The sequence below is a fragment of the Rhinatrema bivittatum genome, chromosome 19 (genome assembly GCF_901001135.1).
Source record: "Rhinatrema bivittatum chromosome 19, aRhiBiv1.1, whole genome shotgun sequence".
Taxonomy (NCBI): Eukaryota; Metazoa; Chordata; class Amphibia; order Gymnophiona; family Rhinatrematidae; genus Rhinatrema; species Rhinatrema bivittatum.
In genome coordinates, this window is record NC_042633.1 from 31,979,865 (window position 1) to 31,996,697 (window position 16,833).

The 16,833-nt window shown below is 49.5% G+C and overlaps 1 protein-coding gene across 10 annotated transcripts in view; it reads right to left on the reverse strand.

Annotated features, from left to right (window-relative positions):
• MDC1 (mediator of DNA damage checkpoint 1) overlaps nt 1–16,833 on the reverse strand; it is a 63,579-nt gene that overhangs the window by 32,645 nt on the left and 14,101 nt on the right. For 5 of the 10 annotated variants that reach the window (XM_029584857.1, XM_029584855.1, XM_029584856.1 and 2 more), the window contains 3 exons: nt 14,781–14,865; nt 4,884–6,142; nt 1,095–1,181 (listed from right to left, as the gene is read on the reverse strand). In XM_029584857.1, coding sequence (XP_029440717.1) covers nt 1,095–1,181; nt 4,884–6,142; nt 14,781–14,865 — 1,431 coding nt within the window. The remainder of the gene's footprint in view (nt 1–1,094; nt 1,182–4,883; nt 6,143–14,780; nt 14,866–16,833) is intronic. The other 5 variants (XM_029584863.1, XM_029584864.1, XM_029584859.1 and 2 more) reach the window with 4 other exon arrangements.

Sequence of the window (16,833 nt, forward strand, 5' to 3'; positions counted from 1 at the left end):
AATCGCTTGCCTGTAACAGGTGCTCTCCATAGACAGCAAAATAAATAGCCACACAATCCCTCCAACCTCTCCGGGAAGTTTACCAACCTTGGAAAGAGACTGAGGAGACTTGAGTGCAGGCACACTAGAGCGGGAAGAATCGCACATGCTCGGAGAGCTAAGTAGAACTCTCTGGGCTTGAGAGAAAAATCACCCTACTTGGCTCCATCAGATGAGGTTACCCATCTTGTGTGGCTTTTGTTTTGCTGTCCATAGAGAACATTTGTTACAGGTAAGCAACTTTGCTTTCAAGAGTGAAGTAGTAGCCAAGTGGTTAGAGCAGCAGGCTGCGAACTAGGGAAGCCAGGGTTCAAATCATGCTGACACTCCTTGTCTCAGATACAAACTTAAGAGGGTCATTTATCAAGCTGTGCTATTTTATGCGGGCAGGGGCGGGGGGGGAATTACTGTTATATTTCACTCCCCTCACAAGAAAATATCATGGCAACATCCCGCAATATGTTTCCTTGCAGAAAAATACCGTGAGAAAAAACATCACTGGGAGGGGGAAAAACACTCGATGGTGGCCTCCTTCACTCAGGGCCACCATTGTCTTAAAGAGCCATGTGACCCAAAACCACTTTGAGAAGAGCAGCTCTCAAAGCAAGACCTGAAATCAGGGCCTGTGATGAAAAGGAAGCGCCGCCGAGGGAAACCTCACTGGTTTTCAAAACCCTTTTCAAATTCCAGGATCAAGCTAGAGATCACCAACCCCCGTACTCATCTCAACTGGATGACCAACTAAAGACATAGATCAGAGGGAGCAATATCTGTGGTCTCCAAGGTTCTCAGGCTGCAGGACTACACCTCTACTATTTGCTGGAGACAGAGAAATACTGAGGAGCTGCAGGTAGCACAGTATCTTATTATAGGGAGATGTCAGTACAAATTGTTCTCAGTCTGCTGGTAGGGGAACAAACCCATGCTTCTGGACTGGTCTGGTGGGAGGGAATGAGAAGACAGGCCGGGTGTGATGGCTCCCTTGATGACAGCCAGATGGGGAGGGAGTGATGGAGAGTTATATAAAATCACACTCAGCAGCCTGTGGGACTGACCTACAGAGGACTCCATCTCTTCCTCCCGAACCTTAGAAGCAGTGTACAGGTAGCACTGTGTATCCTGCAAGGCGAATCTGGGGCTACCTGTGGGAGCAAGGAGACAGAGAGAAATAGGAAAATTGGTTCTTACCTGCTAATTTTCATTCCTGGAATACCACAGATCAGTCAAATGCCTGGGTTTGCCTCCCTACCAGCAGATGGAGACAAATGGAGAAATTGCTTACCTGATAATTTCGTTTTTCTTAGTGTAGCCAGATGGACTCAGGACCAATGGGTATTGTGCTCTCCTGATAGCAGATGGGAGACAGAGTCAGATTTCAAAACTGACGTCAGCCTATATATACACCCGTGCAGCATGCTTAGCTCTTCAGTATTCTCCTCGAAAAGCCAGTGTGGATATATGTTGCTTAATACTTGATTACACTTGAGTATACTTGATTAACCTTGAACTGGTTCAACTGATTATATATGTAAGAACGTTTTTGGCACTGGAGACCGCCGGTGCACTGAAACAATAAACGCCAACACCTAGGTAACTGCGGGTGTCTTAACATAGATGTGCGCTCAGTTAAGCGTATATCCCTACGGACGTGCTCAAGTGAGGCGCCTTGGGCTTCTGGCCTGCTCTGCATGTACCGACGGTGAGTGGGGAAGATGGCACCGACGACCCTGGCGACAAGATGGCAACCCCCCCGCCCCCCGGAGGGTCTCCACGTGTGTAGACCCTTGCACCAGATCGGGGCCTAGCCAGAGGGAGGCTGGTCAACCCGATTTAAACCTCGGAGGAAGGTCGGTACGGCTGTTCGAGCCTTGGAGACTTAGAAGTAAAAGGTTTCTACCTTATGTGGTCTCTGTGCTTACCGGTCGTGTGCCGGGTGGTCTCCAGCTGCGGGGGGAGAGGGAAATACCTTCACCACCACGCTCGAATCTGCACCCGCTGCCTTTCAGCCACCCTGGGGTCTACGTCCATGCCAGGAATCAGCCGGCGGACTAAGGCTCACCTCTGAGGGATAATCGAATCGACCTCAGGAAAGTCTCGACTGGGGGAGGGACCGTTAGGTTTCACCACAGGAGAAGCGGGGCTCTCTTCTTAAAGGTAAATTTTCTCTCTTTTTTCTTGTAAATGTTACACTATTCTCGTTTGGATAGTGTCTGCATCTGCTATGGGAGACTGAGAAATACTGAAGAGCTAAGCATGCTGCACGGGTATATGTAGGCTGACGTCAGCTTTGAAATCTGACTCCGTCTCCCATCTGCTATCAGGAGAGCACAATACCAATTGGTCCTGAGTCCATCTGGCTACACGTTAGGAAATAAAAGATTTACTAACACTGCTACTTAACCTAGTGTGCCACCTGCAGTCCCTCAGTATGACCTGTACCCAAGTCAAAGAAAAAATTTCCTTTCTGTAATACCACAAAGCAGTCCAGAGTCCTGCCTGTTTTGGAAAGCTCACGCTAATGTTCAGTATGTAAATAGTGCAGCGTTAAGTGCAAGTTGCAAAGTTCAATCATTCATGTTTGATGGATAAGCCCCAGTTTGGAGGGTTCCGCCTTCATCCTCCTCAGAAGAGAGGGGTTGAAGTTTATATTTATAGCTAATCTCATCTTCCTGTTCATATCCCAGATCAGTCCTGACGCCTGGGATGTACCCAAGCACCTCAAAACTGGGCGGGAACATGAACAGTCCCGCTCTCATTACACTCTCCCCAAACCCAGCTGAGTCCGGAGCTCAGACACCCAGCCGGTAATGTTTGGTGTAAGTGTGCAGCGACGTCCAAGTAGCCATGCAACACATCTCGAAGGGACTTAAAGGCCAAATCCTTTACCAAACACCCAGATACCCAATGCTGAAGCCTCAAAAATCCCTTTGAGCTGAATTTCTAATTTCTGATCCTGTGCGTGCTTCAGTGCAGCGGAACCCATCACTAAAATGGTGGTTTTCCTGGTCACCAGAAAGGCCAATGCGTCTACCTTCTCCAGCACAGAGTACAACTTTGCCATTGCTCTTCCTATCTTTAGACCAATCTCCAGAGTATCCCAATCCCTGACCACCAACTTTTTCACAGACTTGTGAAAGGGCAAGGCCTTTGTCGAACCTCTCAATCCGTCCATGCCTGGATCCACCCCTTCAGGATCAGATTCCTCCTGTGGCAGCTTAATGTCCAGCTCTTTTAACACATGTGGAATTAACAGCTACAACTCCTTTCTAAATACTTGGACAACATTCAGGTTATCCCCCTCTGCCACTGGAACTTTCAGATCAGATACGTCCTGTGCCGCCCTCTCCATCTGGATTTCTTGCCCTTGGATTCCTCCAAGTATTCCTTGGACCTGCCCTACTGCCCTGTTAGACCAAGTACCTGCAGAATACTTGTGGAGCCCTTTGGGGATGAGAACGCTTTTTCCCCGCTGCTTTCCTGGCTAGAAAATCCCTATGGAGAAGCAAAACAAACTCCTCAGAAAATTCCTGCAAGTCCTCTGAACCCTCCTCCTGGAGGTCTTAAAAGTGTCCCTGGGCCTTCATGGGACTCTGCATAGCCAGGGATAAGGCTGGAGGGGAATCTCCCTATCATCTCCTGGGACATCCCCTGCAGCTACACGGCCACTCATGTGACCCCCGTGTTTGCTCCTGTCGATCGCTATATTCTCTTCCCCGACAGAGCTGTGCTAGTGTCCCTTGAGCTACCCTCTCCGCTGGAGTCACCAGAACAAAGCCCCGCTGAAGACAGACGTGCATGTGGCTCACCAGGGGCAGCAATTCTTGCTGCAATCCTTAGTTGGCACCATTAAAACTCAAGCCGCACATGCTGCCTGCCTGACCCTCGCTTATGGCCTCACTGACGGGACGAGTACTGTCTTACAAAAGATCCCCAATCCGCAGAGACAGCTGCTCCCTGGACCCCAACCCCAATTGCTAGCAACACTGCTCCAACTTATTATTATTATTTTTATTTTTTTTTTAACAATAACAACAAGAGCAAAACAAAAAAAAATAATCAGAATGCTTTCCTTAGCTAAGAACTGCAGAGGTCATTGCTGGAGGGGAAGTGACAGCTGGGGAAACAAGGGAACCGGACCACCAGTTTTTCTTAGCCTTCCACAGGTCCACACATGAACCTCAAGAAAAGGATCACTAACTCCCTGGGATGGCCCAACCAGGTACCTGACAACACTCTGGGAGGAATATTCCTGCCAGGAATCTGCTACCCTTTAGTTGTTTTTATAAACTCCAGACTGCAGGTTTTACATCTCTATCTGCTGGAGACAGATAAATACTGAGTGACTGCAGGTGGCACACTAGGTTAAGTAGCAGGGTCAGTAAAGCTTTTCTCTGTCTCCATCTGCTGGAAAGGAGGCAAAACCCAGGCATCTGGACTGATCTGGGGTATGAACAGGAACAGAGCATTGAGACATATCTTGAGAGACAGAATGAACCCCACCACCATAGACTCCCCCCAGCACAAAGGACTTATGGATGTAGGAGGCAAACAACCATTATCAGGAAGGCCAAGCTATGAGCAACAGCAAGAAAAGAAACCGTGAGGAAGCCTGGTCATGTCCCTAAACGCACCCCTAGACCTCTGGAGGCTAGGAATGAATGCAGCTATCACAGGAAAATCTGCCCCCACCGACCACCACCACTGCCTGATTCCTGGCACTTTAAGGGCTCCCCTCCCTCATCAGGGCCTTTCAGCATTAACCTTCAGTAGCAGCACTGAGCCCCGATCCCCGAAGAACACATCCCACCTCCCCTAAGGTACAATCCCACCCTTCTTCCCATTACCATCTGTGTCGTCTTCCTCGCTATCAGTGTTGGCATCAAAGGGCCTGGATCTCCTGCAGCTCTGCTGCTCCACAGGGGTAGAATGGTCTTCCTGGGCAATACTTAATCCTGCTTCCACATCTGTATTGATGACCTGCTGTGCACAAGGCTGTCTCATGCTCTCCTCCCCTGCACCTGGCCTCTTTGACCCTTCTTCATCCACATTTGTATCACTGTCCTGCTTTGCACTGGACTGTCTTATGCCATCCTCCCCTGCAGCCAGTCTCTCTGTCCCTTCTCCTTCCACAACTGTGACACTGTCCCAGTCCGCAGTTGCCTGTCTGATACCCCCCTCCCCTACATCTGGTCCCTCTGTTCTCTCTCGATCCACATTTGTATCACTGTCCTGCCTGATGCCACCCTCCATTGCAACTGGTCTCTCCGTCTCGTCTCCCTCCACATCTGTCTCTCTGTCCTGGTTGGCAGTGGCCTGTCCGATGCCTTCCTCCTCTGCGTCTGGTCTCTTTGTCCCTTCTCCCTCCACATCTGTCTCTCTGTCCTGGTTGGCAGTGGCCTGTCCGATGCCTTCCTCCTCTGCGTCTGGTCTCTTTGTCCCTTCTCCCTCCATATCTGTGTCGCTGTCCTGGTTTGTAGCAGTCTGCCTGCTGTCCCCTTCCCCTGCATCTGATCTTTCCATCCCTTCTCCTTCCACATCTGTGTCGCTGTCCTGGTCTGCAGTGGGCCGTCTGCTGTCTCCTTCCCCTACTGCTGGTCTCTCCATCACGTCTCCATCCATATCGGTATCACTCTGTCTGCTGTCCCCCTCCCCTGCACTGTCTCTCCTTTCCCTCTCTCTCTCCACATCCGTGTCACTGTCCTGGTCTGTAGAGGTATTACTGTTGTTTCCCTGCCCCACAGAAGATCTCTCTGTCCTGTCTCCTTCTGTATCGGTCTCGCTGTCCAGTTCTGGGCTGAACCTTCTGCTTTTCTTGAGTCCTACAGGTGGCATCTCAGCAGCGCCTTTTCCCTCCATGATTGTATTGATGGCTTGGCTTGTGCCTGGCCAGTCTCTCCTAGCTGATCTCTGGGTGCGCCTGCAACTGCTCCCCTTTTTCCAGTTACGTTCACTGCCCGAGTCTTCATCTTCCACATCGGTGTCACTGTCCAGGTGAAACAGGTCCTGTGGTATTCGCTCCGGCCATACATCCACTGTCTGCTGCTTTGGCTGGGGCTCCTCCTGGTCCTTTCCAGCAGGGGTCTCCTGTACTTCCTCTGCATCACTAGGACAGCAAAGAGACACAGAAAATCATACAATATCCAGCAGATTAAGGAACCCATGTCCGACCTATCTTTCTACCAGCATTTGCCCTCTCACTCTGTTCTCTTCCCTCTCCCTCCCTACTCTACTAAGGTCCCTCTGCAGCTGGCCTATATATGGGAAAATTGGTTTCTTACCTGCTAATTTTCTTTCCTTGAATTCTACCAGACCAGTCCAAATGAATGGGATTTTCTCTCCTAGCAGCGGATGAAGACAGAGAATAAAAGATTTACTGTAACCGCCTACATAAGCCACTGTGCCACCTGCAGCCAGTCAATATTGATGTATCAAAGCTAGAACTATGAATAACCAATAACTTTCCCCATTGAGCAGGGGTGAAGAAAACCTGCAGCTGATCCAAAACTAGCTGTTCAACTGGAGAGGCTTATAACAATATAACGGCAGGGGAGAAGAAAAACTGATACTACACGCATATCCAGCATAGCTCCCTGCTTCAACGGCAGGGGAGAAGAAAAAACAACCAATAAGGGCTGAATAACACAGTCTGGGTAAAACAAATAAGCATGGGTGTGAATTGCTTGTTGCGGCGGTTACTTCCCCTACTACCCATAACCAATCAAGCTTGATATTTCACTTGGTTGCAGCTCCATCGCTGCTCTCTACATTGATGGTGGGGGTGGAGGGGAAATAGAACCAAAGAGCTAAGAGAAACAGATAAGTATGAGAAAAAAAGATGTGAGGCTTGCTGGGCAGACTGGATGGGCCGTTTGGTCTTCTTCTGCCGACATTTCTATGTTTCTATGTTTCTACTTCCTCATTTGAATAGAATATACATTTGACGAGAGCAGATCAGAAATGTTGCTGGGTGGGATTCTGGACTGGTCTGGTAGAACTGAAGGAAAGACAAATTAACAGGTTAAGAAGCCAATTTTCCTTTTTCTTATCATTCACCAGACCAGTCCAGATGGATGGGAAGTACCCAAGCCAGCCTCAAACTGGATGGAAATCTGAAAAATCTTCTCTCAACACGCCTGCTTCAAAGGCAGCAGTATCAGAAGCTCAGACATCCGGCACGTAATGCTTAGAAAATGTAAGCCACCCTACAAATAAGAACATAAGAAATTGCCATGCTGGGTCAGACCAAGGGTCCATCAAGCCCAGCATTCTGTTTCCAACAGTGGCCAATCCAGGCCATAAGAACCTGGCAAGTACCCAAAAACTAAGTCTATTTCATGTTACCGTTGCTAGTAATAGCAGTGGCTATTTTCTAAGTCAACTCAATTAATAGCAGGTAATGGACTTCTCCTCCAAGAACTTATCCAAACCTTTTTTGAACCCAGCTACACTAATTGCACTAACCACATCCTCTGGCAACAAATTCCAAAGCTTTATTGTGCGTTGAATGAAAAAGAATTTTCTCCGATTAGTCTTAAATGTGCTACCCGAGGTGACACGAACTGAGCTCTTAAACCTTCCAGCACTATCTGACATTTAGAAATATAGGTCAACAAAATAGTCTCCTTAATCCACCTGGCAACTGAAGATTTAGAGGCCTTTTCATTCTGTGACCAGGGAATAGCACAAACAGATGATCTGACTTACAAAGAGAGTTCACAATCTGAAATATAGAACTCTATGCACATTCAGCATGTGCAGCTCCCTAAAATGATCTTCTGAAGGAGGGCAATTCAATGGATTTATCAAAGTGGAAAGAAGACACCACCTTAGGCATGAAAAAGGGAACCATAAGAATTGAAACCCCATCCTCCAAAATATTGAGAAAGAGGTCTCTAAATGACAAGGCCTGTAGTTCAGAAATAATCCTAGCTGAGCAAGTTGCCCCCAGGAAAACTGTCTCGCAAGTTAGATCCTTTAAAGACACTTCCCCTAATGGATTCATACACAGAGCATTCAATACCAAATTAAGATTCCACAGAGGACACAATTTCCGAAAGGAGAACTCAACTGCTTCACCACTCTCAGGAAATGAACATCTGGATGAGAAGCTAAGGACTGCCTTCGCACTTCCCCCCATAGCAAGATAGTGCTGCCACCTGTGCTTGAAGAGAATTCAAAGCCAGCCCTTTCTGCAACTCCTTTTGCAAAAAAGGAAAGAATCGTCGAAATCAAGGCCTGAAAAGAGGTGACTCCCATGTCCAGACGCTTCTCTTCAAAGACTCTCCAAACCCGGACATAAGCAACAGAAGGAGAACTCTTTCTTGCCTGCAATAATGTAGTATTCAATACCTCCAACTTAATCGCCACCTTTCAAAAGTCAAGCAAGACAAAAGCAATCTGCCTGCTCCAGGCAAGTCGGACCCTGATAAAGTAACCCTGATAAAGTAACTCTTGGTACCGCCCTGCCAGTTGATGTAAGCCACCACTATTGCATTGTCCAACAAAATTCTCACTGGTCTAGCTCCGAACAAGAGGCAGGAAGGCCTACAACGCTAGACGCACCGCTCTCGTCTCTAGACGGTTGATGACCATGACGTCTCCTTCGGAGACCAGTGCCCCTGCGCCACTTGAGCCTGTCACACGGCCCCCCAACCGGAGAGGCTGGCATCGGTTGTGACTACTATCCAACTCGGGACCTCCAAGGCCATCCCACAGCCCAAATTGTCCTGACACAGCCACCAATCCAGACTCAACCTGGTGCTTTCCGTTAGAGGCAGATGAAATTGCTCAGATACTGGGTTCCACCTGTAGGGCATGGCTGACTGAAGTAGATGCATATGAGCGAACATCCAAGGGGGACCAATTCCAAAGTGGAAGCCTTAGCCACAGGGGGCCATCCGCTGCTAGATTGACCAGATCTGCAAACGAAGGCATTCGCGGCCACTCCAGAGCCACGAGAACCACCTTTCCTGGGTGGACTTCTATCCTCCTTAGAACCTTGCCCACCAGGGGCCATGGAGGAAACATGTAGATCAGAAAGTCATGTGGCCAAGGAAGAACCAGGGCATTGACCCCTTGCACTCCCATGCTCCCTTCTGCGACTGAAGAAACATGGTGCCTTGGCGTTTCTCTGGGTCGCCATCAGATCCATATGAGGCATACCCCACCTGTGAGAGATGAGGGTTATTGCTTTCTCCAATAGCTCCCATTCTCCGGGATCCAATATTTGCCAGCTAAGGAAATCCACCTGCACATCGTCAGCGAGCTCCCACTCCCCTGGATCTATGAGTTGTCGGCTTAGGAAGTCCGCCTGAATGGTGTCTACCCCGGCTATGTGGGACGCATGAGGGGAGAAAGGTGCAGCTCAGCCCACTCCATCAGCTTGTCCGCTTCCCGCGCGACATGTTGGCTCCTTGTCCCTCCTTGGCGATTGATGTATGCCACCGTGGTTGCATTGTCAGAGAGGATCCGCGCCGCTTGACGATGAACCAAAGGGAGGAATCGCTGCAGGGCGACACGGACCGCTCTGGTCTCCAGCCAGTTGATCGGCCATGAGGCCTGGAGTGACGTCCAAAGTCCCTGAGCCAACTGCCGCTGGCACACTGCTCCCCAACCGGAGAGGCTCGCATTCGTTGTGATGATCACCCACTGTGGGACCTGCAGATCCACTCCCTTCAGCAAGTGGTCGAGGCTGAGCCACCAGCCCAGGCTGTGGCTGGCTATGTCAAGCAGCGGAAGTAGGGCTTGACAATCCCGATACCTGCTTCCAGCGGGAGAGTAACACCCTCTGTAGGGGGCTCTTATGCGCAAAAGCCCACGGCACTAAATCTATAGTAGAAGCCATAGTTCCAAGGACTTGGAGGTAATCCCACGCTGTGGGAAATTGGAGGCTCCGGAAGCGCTGGACATGCATTACAAGAGACTGAGCCCGATCCTGGCGCAGGAAGACTTTCCCGGCATTGGTATTGAAGCGTGCTCCTAACAAGTCTAGTGTCTGAGAAGGAATAAGGTTGCTTTTGGGGAAATTTACGACCCAGCCAAGGGAGCGGAGAAGGTGCAAGACTCGTTCCACCGCTTGAAGACACAGTTCTTTTGATTTCGCCCAAATGAGCCAGTCGTCCAGGTAGGGATGGACTAAAATTCCTTCCCGGCGTAGAGCAGCTGCCACCACTACCATGATCTTGGTAAAGGTGCAGGGAGCCGTCGCCAACCTGAACAGTAAGGCCTGGAACTGGAAATGCTGGCCAAGGACCTTGAAACGCAGGATGCATTGATGTGCTTTGAAGATGGGGATGTGGTGATACGCCTCCGTCAGGTCCAAGGAGGCCAGGAACTCCCCACGGTACACTGCTGCCACGACTGACCGTAAGGTCTCCATACGAAAGTGAGGCACCTTGATTGAGAGCCTTGTTGACCAGCTTGAGGTCCAGGATGGGACGAAAGGAGCCTTCTTTCTTGGGAACCATGAAGTAGACAGAATAATGGCCTAATCCTTGTTCCCTCGGTGGCACCGGGAGGATGGCCCAGAGGGCCAAGAGGCGATCGAGCGTCTGTCGGACCATGGCCTGCTTCTGAAGGCTTCCGCAGGGGGAGAAGAGGAACCTGTCCCTTAGGGGTCGAGCAAACTCCAAAACGTAGCTGTGTTGTAGAATGTCTAAGACCCATTGATCTGAGGTGATCTTGACCCACTCCTCGTAGAAGAAAGACAGGTGGCCACCTATCCTGGGAATGGAAGAGTGGGTTGGCAAGCCTTCATTGGGAAGACTTGGCAGGAGCCACGTAGGGGAAAGGGATGAGACCAGGACTGAGAGCGTGAGGAAGGTGGCCTTTGTGCTAGAGGCCTGGTCTGACGAAACCGTCGTTGCCCACGGAAGCGAGATCTGGAAGAGCTGAAGGCCCGAAAGGTCCTTGGCTGATATTCTGGCAGCTTATGGACTTTTTTCTCCCTGAGTGACTTGATGAGCTGTTCCAAGTCCTCGCCGAAAAGCAATTTTCCTTTAAAAGGAAGCGATCCCAATTGTGCCTTGGAAGACGAATCCGCCGACCAGTTGCGAAGCCAAAGGAGCCGCCTGGCTGAGACCACTGAAACCATGGATCTGGCAAGGATCCGGAGGTCATAAAGAGCGTCCACCCCATACGCCATGACTGCTTCCAGGCACTCAGCCTGCTGAGCTTCCTCGGGCGGCAAATCCTGGGCACTGAGCAGTTGCTGAAGCCAATGAAGCCCTGCACGCTGCATGAGAGAGCTGCAGGCGGCAGCTCGGACCCCCAGAGCAGACACTTCAAAAATCCGTTTGAGGTAGACTTCCAACTTACGGTCCTACAGATCCTTTAGGGCCGTTCCGCCAGTAACCGGAATCGTGGTGCATTTTGTAACCGCCGACACAGACGCGTCCACTTTAGGGACCCTCAGGAGCTCCAGGTACTCTTCAGGTAGAGGGTAGAGCTTATCCATAGCTCTGCCCACCTTGAGAGAAGACTCTGGCGAAACCCGTTCTCTAGTCAACAGTTGCAATAGCATCGGATGGAAAGGGAAAGTTTGAGAAGGAGGGTGCAGACCGGCGAGGAGCGGGTCGCCCTTCCGGGATGATGCAGTAGGAGCAGGAGGGTCCGGAGGGGTATCTATGTCCAGCTCGGCTAGGACGTGAGGAATCAGGGGGTCCAACTCGTCCCTTTGAAAGAGACGCAGGACCCTTGGGTCATCCCCTTCCACCTGCACGGGAGAAGAAAGGTCATCCGTGTCTGGATCATCCAGAGCGGATACAGGTGGTACTACCCGTATCATGGGAGCTGGCTGCTGTCCCCCTGCTCCAGGGGGGGCCGGGGGCTGACTGGCTCCTAGTGTACGCCCCAGTTGGGAGATCCCCACGACATCCTGGGATCCAGAAAGCTGACCACAGCCTGGATCTGACCAATAAATTACTTTAGGAGGTAGAGGCCCCGCAGCAGAGCCCTGCTGGTGGCTCATGCTGGCCAAATATGCATTGTGTAACAATAAAATGAAGTCAGTGGAAAAAGGACCAGGGGGAGGGCCAGACGGAGCTAACGCCAGGGGGGGGGGGGGGGGGGGGGGGGGGTGTTTCCCAAGGGCTGAGCTGAAGGAGGCTGCAGCTCCGGGGGAGTCACTGGCGAGAGGTCCGGTGGAAAATCGAGGTCTGAGTCAGGGCCTGGCTGCGCGGGAGCTGGCGGCGGGGAATCCAAAATGGCTCCCTTTCCCGTGCTGGGCGGGAACGGGGCCGGCCTCGCTGCGAGACGCGCCTGCGAGCGCGAATGAAGCCGCCCAGCCGCTCGTGAGGAACTCTCCCCGCCAGGGAGACATCTCATGCAAATACCCTCCCTGGAGAGCCGCGAACCCAGCTCTCCACAGGCGCAGCAATGAGATGGGCGCGGCATGGTTGTTCGGCAGAGCCGCCGACTGCAGGCTGACTGGAGCGGGAAGCAGGCATCCGCTAGCAGAGCAACGACAAGGCTTAGAAGCCTGAAAAACCAGAGGAATAACACTTCTCTGGAAACACTGCCCCGAGGCAACGACCTCTCAGGGTAGGGCACTATGTCGTTGGGGGGGGGGGGGGGGGGGGAGAGGCTGGACTACCAGTATGCACCCCTGAACCCCCTCCAGAAGAAAAAAGCTGGACCTGAAAGTAATAAAAAGGAACAGCACTTACCCCTAGAAAGAAAAGAAAAGAACCACTGGCTCCGCTTGCAAGATGGAGCCTAGAGCTGAGGGAGTGAATCCCTGAGAATTTGCTGAGAGTAAAATTTATTATAAAGTTCTCTTCTTTTTTTTTTTTAATTAAAGAGATCCATCCAAAAAAGAAATACTTCAAGAGAAATAAGGAAAAAAGAAACGTTCCCCTTTGTAAGCTAGATGGAGGACCGAAGGGACTGCTGCCTTTCACCTGCTGGAGTCAGAAAAATACAGAAGGGACAGAGAGGGCGCTCCAGCTTATAAGAGGCCAGCCTTAGAGTTTTGCTCTGACTCCACCTGCTGGAAGGGGGACATAACTCCACTATCTGGACTGATCCAGGTACGTACAGGGAATGCAGGTTTTGCACCATCTCCAGCTGCTGGAGACAGAGAAATACTGGGGAGCTGCAGGTGGCACACAGGGTTAAGAGGCAGTTGCCTGCGAAACTTTCTCTGTCTCCATCTGCTAGAAGGGAGGCAAAACCCAGGAGTCTGGACTGATATGGGTACGTACAGGGGGGAAAAAATTGTGATCCAGCAGTTAATATTGATAAAATTGTATTAAAAAAAATTGGGGGTGGGAGGGAGGGACGTTTTGTTTGTTGTTCTTAAACGTTTTTAGACTTTCCGAAAGAGCAGGGTCGGCAACAGAGAAAGCCCTCTCTCTCATCTTGGCAAGACGTGCCTGTTTGGAGGATGGTACGTCCAAAAGACTCTCTGCAAAGACCTAAGCATCCTAGAAGGATGGTTCAGCTGTAGAAGTGCATTTGCCCAAAGCAATGAGTTAAAATTTACTAGCTTATGGACCATCAATGCAATTTTGAATTGAACTCAATATTCACCATGAAGAAGCCAATGCAAATCAACCATGACTGAGTTACATGAGCTCTAAGCCTTCTCCCTGAGATCAGTTGTGCAGCAGAGTTCAGTAATAGTTGCAAAGCCTTCAGAGATGTTGAAAGTCCGATATAGAGAGCACTGCAATAATTAATTAAGGAAGAACTGATGATTGCATCATCATTTGGAAATCAGAATTATCTAACAGCAATCACAGGCCACAGAGACCACAAAGTTTAAAGAAAATAGATCAAACAACAGATTTGTTATAATGATGTAATGTCAATTACAACCAGTCCAGGGTCCCTCTAGAGCAATGTGGTTCCCCAGCACCATTGACTGCAGGATTCTGCACTTCTACCATCTTCTGGAGACACAGTGCCTTATGTAGATTGTTACAGCAAATCTTTTATTCTGGCTCCATCTGTTGGTAGGGAAGAGAAACCCATCCATCTGGACTGGTCTGGCGAACCATAAGGAAGCTTGAATTCTGTCATGATTATGGATCCTACTACCTCCCGTGGAAGTCTGTTCTAGGTGTCCACTACCTTCTCAGTGAGTCTTTTCTCGCATTCCTTTACAGCAGCGGTTCTCAACCTTTATAGTTCTGCGACCCTTTTAATACAATTCCCCACTATGTGGCGACCCCAACCGTAAAATTATTTTCGTTCATAGGCCTAAGTAACTGTACTGTATATACCGTATTTTCCGGCATATAAAACAACCCCCAACTTTTACAGTTAAAATATAGAGTTTGGGATATACTCGCCATATAAGACTACCCCTCTTCCAACGCATTCCAACATTTACAGCAGGAGGGAGCGACTCGAGGAGCTTCGGCAAGCCCCTTTTGCCCAGCACCGGCCAATCGGGGAGCGAGGGAGCGCAGAATGAACTTTTTTACTGCATCCGGTGAGGGGAGGGAGTGACTCGAGGAACGACAAAAAACCCATATTTCCGATGGTCTCTTAGGCGACACCTAGCAAATAGTCATTCGACCCCCAAAGGGGTCGCGACCCACAGGTTGAGAACCGCTGCTTTACAGCCTCCCTCTCTCCATCTTTATATGACGACTCCTTGTCCTTGAGCTTTTCATTGAATGGAGACTGCTTCCTCCTGGTACGCTTTTCTCACCTGTCTTGCCCTATGACATATAGTGCACGTCAGTTACTATTTTGGCCTACTAGCATAACAGAGGATTCTAGGAAGGATTTACCTCTCGGGTATCACAGTGGAGGCAGCAGGAGTGGAAACCACAGTGGAGCCGAGCGCATGCCTGCCTTCTGCCAACGTGGAGGATTCTAGAGAGAAGGGACACGCCATCAGCACCACAAATGGGCAAGGACATAGGCATAGGGCTTGAGGAATAACTAACCACCAACAGATCATACCACTGGCAAACTTCCTTCTCTTACATAAAGCAGAAACATGTACTGGTGGAGATGCTGCAGAAGCAGCATTCACAGACCCTGAAGAGGAGAACAAGGGCAGGAATTTGTTGCCAGAGGATGTGGTTAGTGCAGTTAGTATATCTGTGTTTAAAAAAGCAATGGATAAGTTCTTGGAGGAGAAGTTCATTACCTGCCATTAATTATGTTAAACTTAGAAAATAGCCACTGCTATTACTAGCAACGGTAACATGGGATCTTCTTAGTGTTTGGGTACTTGCATCCTGGATTGGCCAATGTTGGAAACAGGATGCTGGGCTTGATGGACCCTCGGTGTAACCCAGTAGGGCAATTTATGTTCTTATTTTCTAGGTTTGAGGGGAAGTGGGAGGAAGTTGCAGTCATTTTGCAGCAGTTGATACCTAGTGGTCAAATTCAGGATGCCCACAGACCAGGTTCTAGTAGGAGAGACAGGTCTATGGCTCGATGAGAGGGTTTAAAATTTTATTTATTTATTTATTTATTTATTTAAAAGCTTTTAAAATATACCGACATTCATAGGACATATCATGCCGGTTCACAATCAACATTGTAAAGGAGGAAGAGGAAATTACAAATAACAGGGAGGGGGGAGGTGGAGCAGTGAAGGAAAAAGGAGAGGATGGGGGTCAGGTGACAGTAAGCGCAGAAGTTGCGGGAAGGAGAAAGGTAGTGAAGTGCTAGGGGAGAGAGAAATTGATAGGAACTGTGTTAAAAAAACTGAGAATAAAAAATTAACAAATTTACAAAATCAGGAATTCCCTAGGATGCATCAACGGATTAGAAGGGGTAAGGGAATTGGAAGTGGCAGTGGAGGGGGGTTTAGGTCTGACTGGAGTCAGGGTATGCTTGTAAGAAAAGCCAGGTTTTGATGCCTTTTTTGAAGTTGGGTAAGGAAGGTTCAAGGCGGAGATACGTGGGAAGAGAATTCCAGAGGGAGGGGCCGGCTATGGTAAAGGCTCTCTCTCTGGTAGTTGAGTGGTGTGCTATTTTGAGGGGTGGGATGTGTACAGTGCCCGCCGTGGAGGCTCTGGATGGACGATTGGATGTACGGAAACGTGGTGTTTCCTTGAGCCATTCGTGGTCATTTTTGAGAAGCATGTTATGGAGTATTGTAAGGGTTTTGTATTTTATACGGAAAGGGATGGGGAGCCAATGCAGTTCTTTTAAAATGGGTGTGATGTGTTCTCTCTTACGAGTGTCTGTGATGATTCGTGCCATGGAGTTCTGCAAGATTTGTAGGGGTTTAATTGTGGCGTAAGGCAGGCCTAGGAGCAGTGAATTGCAGTAGTCTAATTTTGATAGGATTGTGGACTGCAATACAAGGCGAAAGTCTTGAAGGTGGAGGAGGGGTTTGAGCTTTTTGAGGATGTGGAGTTTATAGAAGCCGGTTTTTAGAAGGGATTTGATGTGTGGATGAAAATTAAGGTGTTTGTCTAATACAACACCTAGGTCTCTTACAGATGGCAGGATGGGGAGGGTTGTGGGGGTAGTTTTAGTAGAGGCCTGTGAGGTAACCTCGAGTTTGTTGGAAATGAGGATGATTTCAGTTTTTGCTGTGTTAAGAGCGAGTTGGAGGCTGTCTAAGAGAGAGTTAATGGAGGCAAGACAGGATTCCCAGAAATTTAGAGTTTCTTGTAGGGTTTTTTGCATGGGGATGAGGATCTGTACATCATCCGCATACATGAAGAAATTGAGACCGAGGTTAGAAAGTAGATAGCAGAGGGGAAGAAGATATATGTTAAAGAGGGTGGAGGATAAGGAGGATCCTTGGGGGACACCCTGGAGGAGGGGTATGCGTGGGGACTCAGAGTTGTCAATGTTGACCAGGTATTCTCTATG